The following is a 9,238-nucleotide window of genomic DNA, read 5'->3' on the forward strand; positions in this document are numbered from 1 at the left end:
AACTTAGCTTAATACTCATTCATACTATTACACTGTATCTGTCATATTATTCATACTAAAAAATAATTACTAAAGCAGAAAAATGGTGCACAATTTTCCCATGGTCACGAAAGAGTTAACCTACACAACATTCCTCTTAACCTAGATTTTACCCTAGGCCTAGAAATAACGCATTGCTATAATAATAAGGTATAGTCTATACTTCACTGTACGACATGCAGACGTCTAGTGGCCATGAAGTAAGTAGCGACTTCTGTGGTTTTAAAATTAGTGTCAAAGACAGGCTAAGGAACATGAAAGACATCAGATGGGTAAAGAAGGCATTCAGGTATTTGCTTTAGAAAAGCGTTCACTCAAAGCTGAGAATAAGAACTTGGGTACTCTTCAGCAAGTATATCGCTGCCAGTGTTATTGATATTATAGGAGCGGCGGTTGCGAGCGCGCCGACCGTAGATGAAGAGAGCGATGAACGATGGCGCGTTCGCAGCGCAACGATGCCGCCCGACGGCTCCCACCGGCTCCCGACTTCGGCCAATAACGGGTGATGTCCCGTACGGGGAGCTGTGGACGCTGAGGCTGTGGAAGGTTCGCCTAGCCACGGACGTGTACGGGACCTTCAACTCGTTCGAGCAACAACGGCAGTCCTGGCCGTCCAGCGCCATTATCTATCCGGCAGAATGAGCCCCGACGAGGTGAGGCGCATCACCATGGCCCTTGAACATCTCGGCCCATACATCGGCGTCACGATGACGGCAAACGGCGCGACGACCACGCTGCCGCTGCCGACGAGTGACGCTGCTCACGAGCGTCGCACGCCTGCCAGGATTGAAGCACGCACCGTGGACTGCGTCGCGGTGCGCGTGCAGGCAATGGCGGAGGCGGTGGCTTTGTGCGACGAGACCGCAGAGAACGTGAATGGCGAGCAGCACATGGCGGTGGACCAGGAGATCGCCAAGGAAGATGCCGAAGGCTCTGAGGACGGCGAAGGAGAGTGCAATGAGGGAAGCATCGAGGAGATTGTCGAGGAGATGGATGAGAAACGAGACGAGCAAGCTGACAAGGTGGGCGCTGGTTTCATGCTGGTCGATCTGCGGAACGACGACGATGGCGTGAAGGAACTTTACGGTGCGGAGGAAGAATTTGGAGGGCGAGACGAAAGGGATGAAGAGGCGGATAAGAAGAGGAGAAGAGGCGGAACAGGAAGAAAAAGAAAAAAATCACACCATCTGCAGCTAGAAGGAGCCATGTGTGGATGCGAAGCAGCGGGGGGATGGTTCGCTTGCGCGGGAGATGGTGTAATTTTGTTTAGGAGCTGGCTCGCCAGGTTCGTAAGCTGGGGCGAAGTCCCGCGCCGTAAGCTGCATCCATCCATTCAACGCGTCGTGGAACGCGAAGAGGAACGCTACGCGCGTCGTGTCTTCCATCTAGCCTGGCCGTTAATTCTCACAAGGCGAGCGGAGAACGCGGCCGACAGGCGCGCGAGTGGGGGAGAGGAGAGGGGAGGGGGATCGGGAGAAGGGAAAGAGGTGTGTGGAGAGGGTCCGCGCATGCGCAGTAAGGGTGGTCCGGACGCACACCACCGGATTGAACTCGGCCTTGAGCTGCTTCGAATCTAAAATCACAACGAACAGTGCGGTGATGTGGAGATCACGGAGAGCAAGGCGATCGTGGGCGAGGCGATCGTCGGCGACGCTGCCGTTGACTGCGAAGACAGCGAAGAGGAGGTCGGCGAGTCTCAGCACTGGGAATAGCCGGTCAGGGAGTCGCAGCGTGGTGGCATAGAGACCGGGGACTCCAGGAATGGCGAAGCGGCGGCCTTGGAAAAAGGGAAATATGAGAAAGCCGGAGGTGACGAGGGTGCTGGGACGGGGAAGGAGGAGAACGTTAAGAAGGATGGTGGCGAGGAAGAGGAGGGTCAAGGAAAGAACGAGGCATGGAGTAAGAAGGACGAGAGCGAGGATGAAGACGAAGAGGCTGCCTATGCTGAGGCGGCCCCAATGGCAGCCGCCAACGGGGCTGAGTCAGCTGACAGCAAGGACAAGAAGGAAGAGGAAGAGGCTAACAACGATGGAGATGCAAGCATGGCTCGGCATGCAGATTCCGAAGATGCTGACCCTGATCATAAGGAGGAACCAGACGTCTGCAACAGGACAAAGCAGGCAACCACAGACAGCGGCAGCAAGGCGGCTGCCACGACGACTCCTACCTGAAGGTGGATGCTGAGCCCCCAATTGCCACGGACGGCGCCGGGACCTTGATGACGTGGCGGACGAACCATGCCGGCGTGCGGTCGTGTACGTCGCGTGCTGTCCGCCGTGGCCAAGGGTAGTCAGGACAGTTGCGCAGGCTACTGGCGCTAAGTAGCCCTCGTCCTTCTCCCCCGCTTTTCCCGAGGGGAGGGGACATTATAGGAGTGGCGGCTGCGAGCGCGCCGGCCATAGAAGAAGAGAACGATGAACGATTGCGCGCTTGCAGCTCGCGCTCAGTAGTCGCTGGCAGCGGGCAGTAGCGGCCGAGGTTCGGCGGAGCAAAGATGGTTGCTGGTCTATCTCGGTCTCGTTTCTGAGGGTTTTCTGGGCCAGCCGCAGCCGGGAAACCCCACAATATAAAACAAAGAGGGTTAGGCTAAAAGTCAGTAATGCGGAAAATAGTGAGTGGATAGCAGCGACGGAAAGAAAAGAGACCCTGAGTAAGTTCTGAAAGGGCAACGACGAAATAAGCAACATACATTTTTATCATAATGCAAGGGGAAGAGGTTAGCTGTTCGAAGCGAGGTCGGGTTGCTTTAGAGCGCATATTTATAAAGCGATATTCAGTAAAAAAGAAAAATGTACATGCATGGAGAAGGTAAGCAAGCAACGCTGCAGATATACACTCGTGCAGGGTGTCTCAACGAAACGTTTTTCGTTTCGGTTTTATTTTCGTCCCACCACACAAAGTTCCGTTCCCTTCCGTTTCAGTTCCGGAAGGAAAAAAAAAATGTTCAGTAGCTGTTCGTAATGGTTTTTATTTGTATGGAATATATTGGTGTTAAAGTAACGATAAAAACGGCAGTTTCACCGCAAGGGCGAAGCAATGAATGCGATAACAACAAATTATAATGTTATACGATGTATAAGGCCGGCAGCTAACTCTTTTAGATGTAGTCTCACGTCACTTTAGAAACGCGGGTGTAAGAGACTACGGCCGCTCCAGAAAGAGAAGCCGATTTCGCACAGTGTCTTCGCGTTGAGAGCGCAGCACGAAGATACGAGCCCACCGCTGATGCCTGCCGATATAGCGCGCGCGCCAGCGATCGCGACCCTGCCCTTTTGTTCAAAGTTCACACTTGCTGCTTGAGCAGCATTCGACGGCAGGCCTCGTACGCCGAGTCATATTATCTCATGCGCCCTCCGAGGAACAGAGATGGGCTGGCTCGTTTGATATCTGCTTCAGCCGCCTTCATCGTCCCCGGTCGCGCGCTTTTACCCGCGGGTAGAACATACTATACCCGGGGATATGTTATCGATGTGGACTTTTACGGAGCCAGACGGCGAGAGCAACTGCGATGAAAAAACCCGTCGAGAGTGCCCGTGTAATTGCTTTCGCAAAACAACATGATTTGTGGAATAATAACTTGAGCTCCTCTTGAAGGGGCCCTGCAAAATTTTTCCAAGTAACCGCCCAATGGATTAACAAAAGAAGTTAATTGCCTCGCGAATCGACCACCACAGATATTTTTTAATCCGTCAAGTACGAGCGGAGTTAGAGTTCTGCCACACACACACACACACATATATATATATATATATATATATATATATATATATATATAATATAGTTGAAGGAGTGATTGCCTTTGGCTGCCGTATAAGTATGAGAGGTGGCACTTCAAGCAAACTTCATTTATTACGTCGACGTTTCGGTCAGAGCCTGACCATTCTCAAGAGGTCAGGCTCTGACCGAAACATCGACGTAATAAATGAAGTTTTCTTGAAGTGCCACCTCTCATACTTATATATATATATATATATTTTGTCTACCAAAACTTTATCGCGCAAGAAGTTGTAGAGCATGCGTTACCAACTAGCTCGAACCGACACCTTCTTCAGTTGCAGAAATTTGTCGCATGATGATTTTCCGCTCACAAGTGACGACGCCGACAATGACGGCTCTGCCAGAATTTCTGCGAACCGAGCTCTTCAACGCTATCGCGTTAATAATAATAAACAAAGCTTCAGCTTGGTGAAACGCACGTCATCTTCTTTTTATAAGGACACGCTCTTAGCATTCATTCATCCTTTGTCATCGAAAAAAACTCGCATGGTCGCTTATGTGATCGCCTAAGACGACTCGAAGACCTAAAATGACACAACCGGCAGCCATCGCAGTATTCAAAAGCCTCTCCAGGCAACGAACGAAAGAGAGACGTTGGAGAGGAAAAAAAAGCCATACAATGGATAAAACAACAATGCTAGCGAAGGAATGTGTGACGTAATATCTTTCGTGTCTGCCCTATTTCGATGACATGTGGATGGAAAGAGTTCTGGTTTTATTCATAGAATGATTTGGTTTTCTGATCCGTTAAAGAGTGTGAAATTCGGAGACGACGCTTAGACCGTCTACATTTTTCGCTGATCGATGACGAGTGAAAAGAGGAACTTACTGTACTAAATAGACAGGGCGTGCAAGCAGGGCCACAAGGAAAAAGTCACGTCATCGCAAACGCCGACTAAGAATTGAAGAGACGCACAACAACGGAAAAGAAAGAAGGTGCGAAAATGTACCTGCAGATATCCATGCATCAAGCGACCCTATCAACCTATTGCATGGGCATGCATGAACACGCCCAGGTAAGTTTTCGTGCCTTCTTTGTTTTCCGCCGTTGTGCCCCTCTTCAGTTGTTAGCCGTCGTTTGTGGTTTTGTGACTTCTTGTGTCCGTGTTTACACGCCCTGTCTTTTTATAATGAATAGTTGCCAACTAGATTAGCTCTGTGTTATTCTAAAGAAACTACCCTACGTCTGATAAGTACATCGTATTACCGCCCTACTACTCCACGCTGACAGAAAAATTCCGGAGATACCCTAAAAGCAGGGTAATTACCCTATGATTGACAACACTGGCCAGCCCAGGAGTGCCGTGTACGTGAAGCCGGGCCCAAACGGGCGTGTTGTCGCTGCCGGGTATACTTAAAGGGCCAATCATCAGCTTTAGGCGCAACCCCAAAATCCCCTTTTCGCCGAGCACCACAAAGCCACGCATGGCGAGGCGGGGTGAGGGGGGTCGAAATCTCCCTCTCCCCCCGCCCTTCCTTCAGTTGCCTGGGCCCGTGGTGACGCCACTAACCAAACGCCTGTTTGCGGAGACGCCTGTGCGGGGACCAGACTAAATTTAAGCGGTGTAGAAATTCTCTAGATAAGGAAGTTTGAAGACGAAACAAATGTATCACTTTAATCTATTTTGTTCATTTTTGAACAAACAGATGTATTATAGAACAAACTGAACTCATTCGTGTGGCGAAACGAAAGAAAATAGTCGGTGACCAAATTTTTACATGTTGGGAAAACTATCAGTGGCAATCGCATGATAAATGTGTTTAACGAGTATTTTGTGTACCGCCACTTTGACACCGCATCACGTGCATCTTTGACAAGTCTAGATCCTGATAATGTAAAGACGCTCTTTTTAGAAGAAACGGTAAAATATGAAGTATGTGCGCTTTTTCTGGGTGTTAAAGGAGCACTGACACAAAATTTCGAAGGCGAGATAATGAGTTAAATAGATGTATGCGGAGCCGTACACAACGTCTACGAAATATCAAGGGCCAATATAGCCTAGAACATATTCAAAATCAATTTTAAAGTGCATGCCGCGCGACTGAGCGAGATGCGAGCGCTTCGCGACGCCGACATCAACGCGGGGGGTGTGTAAACAAACCTACGTCACGAGTTTGTGTTGGCTGGTGGCTGGTTGTGCCCTTGCGCTTGTTATGGTGGCTAGAAGGAGAGGTGTCAGCATCGTCTCGGCCGCGCCGTGAAAGGAGGCGTGCTGGTATTTCATGCCGCCACGGGGCGGCGCGCACGTCAGTACTGAGATCATCATCAGATCTGTCGAGAACACCCGCCGACCACCGGAGCCGCACGTTTCCTCGCTTGCACGTGTTCTCGCAACGTCTGCGGCAGGAGCGTAGCCAAGGGGAGGGGGGGTTCATACACCCCCCCCCCCCCCCGAAATTTTGCATGTGTATATATACACGCACACATAAAACGCACGCACGAACATACATAAAGTATGGTTGAACCCCCCCGAAAAGAATTTCTGGCTACGCCCCTGGTCTGCGGTGTGCCAATTCGAACTTGTTCGGTATCGGTACGTATCGATGTGACCATGCCACAGTGACGACAATGGTGTGTAAACAGCAAAGACACTGCTTTGCACCTGGATGCTTTGTAAGAGTGTGTCAAAATAAATGTCTTGCTTGTACAAATAGACCTTGATTTGCGATGCGCAAGTCATAAAAGTTAGGGGTGTGTGAATATTCGAGTTTCGAATTCCAATCGAATAATGCCTAACCGAATGATTCGATTCGACTTTCGAATAGCTCGTATTCAAAGTCTCGAATAATTCGACAGGACGAACATCTAAAACGCGACAAAGGTGCAACTTGGCTAGGGTGGAGTGGATAAAACTAACGCTAACATCGGTACAGTAGGCCTCTCGTTAAAACTTTCACCGATATCCTGGTACAAAAGCGAGCGCATGTTTATTTCAAAGGCGATCATGTAATTTGCACACGTAAAAAAAAAGAAACATGAGAAAACTGTCAAGCTCTTCACAATTTCGCCTCTGAAACGAAGGCATGCACTTTCCTTGCCTAGTTCGGTCGCGTATGCCGCAGGCGACGTATTACATTCCGACTTCGGCTCGCGAAACCCTCGGCTTTTGGATTCATATATGAAAATTTGTTCCCGCTGTGCAGTCGTCACTGCCGCACCGCACCACTCGTTCAAGAACTCCCATCGCTTCGGCGCGTAGTTGAAACACTGCTGTGAACGAGCGCCCGAAGATTGTTGGGCCCCGAGTATGCATCGAGATAAAGCAGTATTGCGCGACCACAGATGGAGCACAATTGAAGCCGTATTCCGCGACTATAGGGACAAAAACTATACCGTACCCCCTTTTTTTAGCCGTTGAGAGGGCCCCTGCTAACTGGAGTGACGGTTCTTCTATCAACATGCCTGCGCGCCCAGAAAAGCAGAATAAAAATACTCTTCCGAACAAGCACGCATAGGCGTGCGCACAGTGGGGGGGGGGGGGGGGGCCGCCCACCCTAATCACCTAAGAGGGGGGGGGGCGCAATATCTGCCCCACACATTGACCCTTCTAGTCACCTAAGAGGGGGGGGGGGCGCTGCGATGAATCTTTGTCCCCCCTGATGGGGAACCCTGCGCACGCCTATGCAAGCACGTAATAAAGCTGCCACCAACCCGTAGCGTGCCTGATTTTTCCTTTGTCTTGCGGTAACTGGCGGTACTAGTTTCATGTAAATATACGTACTATTCGATATTTTTCGCCACTATTCGATTCGAATTCGATTCGAGATGAAATTTCACTATTCGCACAACCCTACTAAAATAACGCATTCAAGTATGGTTGTTGATACTTTTACCTGCATTGAGACGCCACGGAGAACACTGTGGCATCAAAGTGAAAACTGCACGGACGTTGTTTTGGTGTCAAGCTCACGGCAAGTCATTCATTTGATTCCCTATCTTCCAGCGCTTCGGGGTGCGAGTGGCAAACGTAGCTGATATACAAGGAAGTAAATTGAAAACATTAGTTTTCAGTGCCAATACATGCTTTGCAGCGAGCCGCCAGAAATGTGCCAGCTAGCCTTTGTTATAATCCGCATGGTAGCGTGAAATAGTTGCAACGAAAAGCCAGAAAAGCGGCTGCTACGTGCGCGCGGGCGCCTCAGAGCCGACAACAGCGCCGCCGCATCTGGATGAATTCTCGCTCCCTCTCCGGCGCGCCGATGCTGACACCTCTCCTTCTAGCCACCATACGCTTGTGCCGTGCTACCTGCCATTTCTTACTCCGTGCCTGCGGCTTGGCGTGTTCTAGTTGTGTTCTCTTCCGCTGTTCGCTCGTCGTGCCCGTTGGCAGATGTTGTGGCCCGCTCACGCTAGCGGCAAGCCTGCCGCAACGGCGCGGTGCCGCAGAACGTCGGCCGTCACCGCACGCGCGAGAGCTGTCCAACTTGCACGGCAAGCTTCGCCGGCGAGGCATTCGCGCCTCCGAAAAACATGGCAGCACTGCCAAAAGCGGTTGTCGTCCACTTCGAATCTATCAAGTGGCCGCCGTGCGCTCTGTAACGTGTCAGTTCCGAACTGATGCTTCCATTTGCTTTAGATTCATGTCCTTAAGCTTCGACAGCAATGTATTCGTCCCGATTCGGCGCCGTTTTTGAGAGCCATAGTCAAATAATCGATGCTGTAAGCTTAGCGAGTCGAGATGGGCGCTTCCGAATGCTCGGAGGACATAGATTACGCGTTTGTTAGTTGTTTCTAATCCTCCATAGCTGGCGCCACTTCACCTGGTTCGGCGCCCACCGCACTCACGCTCGCGCGTCGCCTACGTCACAATTTTGCGTGTTCACGTGGCCAGCTGTGGCTACCCGTACTCCGGAAGTAGTGCTGCTCAGCTCGGTGCTTTGAAACCGAAACTGCGACTGGGCGCTCTAAAAACGTCTCTAAATAAATAACCGTCGCGCACTCGCGCAAACGTGGTTTGCAGCCGTGATAAGTGGATCATAAGCTATCTATTGCAACAAAAAAAACAAGGTGCAAAATTTTTGTGTCAGTGCTCCTTTAAGAACAGTCGTAGCTGCGATACAGATGGCCTGCAGGTAAGGCCTGTCAAATACGTAATCGATGAAATTCCTTCAGTGCTGACATATATTTTTTAAGTTGTGTATCTCAACGGCCGTTTTCCCATGCAAAACGCAATCTGATCGTGTAGTGGCGTTATATAAGAAAGGAGGAAAACACTGACGTTTCTAATTGCAGACCAGTCTCAATATTGCCGGTATTTTCCAGAGGTTTCGCGAAAATAATTGGTAATCGACTACATCGTTTTTGTTACAAGTACATGATAACAAAATGTCTAATGATTTTGAAAAGATCTCTCAACTGAACTTGCTCATCTGGACCAGAAGGAGCACATAATGGACAAATTGCACGAAAAATAATGTATCC

The 9,238-nt window shown here is 50.1% G+C and overlaps 1 protein-coding gene across 1 annotated transcript; it reads left to right on the forward strand.

The window, feature by feature from the left end:
* The first annotated feature begins 677 nt into the window (after positions 1 to 677).
* LOC119395101 (dentin sialophosphoprotein) lies at positions 678 to 2,210 on the forward strand. The gene is made up of 3 exons (XM_037662394.1): positions 678 to 1,061; positions 1,632 to 1,724; positions 1,770 to 2,210. The coding sequence occupies exons 1-3, from the start codon at positions 678 to 680 to the stop codon at positions 2,208 to 2,210; spliced, it is 918 nt and encodes a 305-aa protein (XP_037518322.1).
* Positions 2,211 to 9,238: the final 7,028 nt, after the last annotated feature.

This window comes from Rhipicephalus sanguineus, chromosome 5, assembly GCF_013339695.2.
Source record: "Rhipicephalus sanguineus isolate Rsan-2018 chromosome 5, BIME_Rsan_1.4, whole genome shotgun sequence".
In the NCBI taxonomy this organism is placed as follows: domain Eukaryota; kingdom Metazoa; phylum Arthropoda; class Arachnida; order Ixodida; family Ixodidae; genus Rhipicephalus; species Rhipicephalus sanguineus.

Coding starts and splice junctions, on each gene's coding strand:
- LOC119395101 (XM_037662394.1), top strand. CDS start 678: ATGAGCCCCGACGAGGTGAGGCGCATCACCATGGCCCTTGAACATCTC. Junction 1,062..1,631: donor GAGACGAGCAAGCTGACAAG/GTGGGCGCTGGT, acceptor CACAACGAACAG/TGCGGTGATGTGGAGATCAC. Junction 1,725..1,769: donor GCGAAGACAGCGAAGAGGAG/GTCGGCGAGTCT, acceptor AGGGAGTCGCAG/CGTGGTGGCATAGAGACCGG.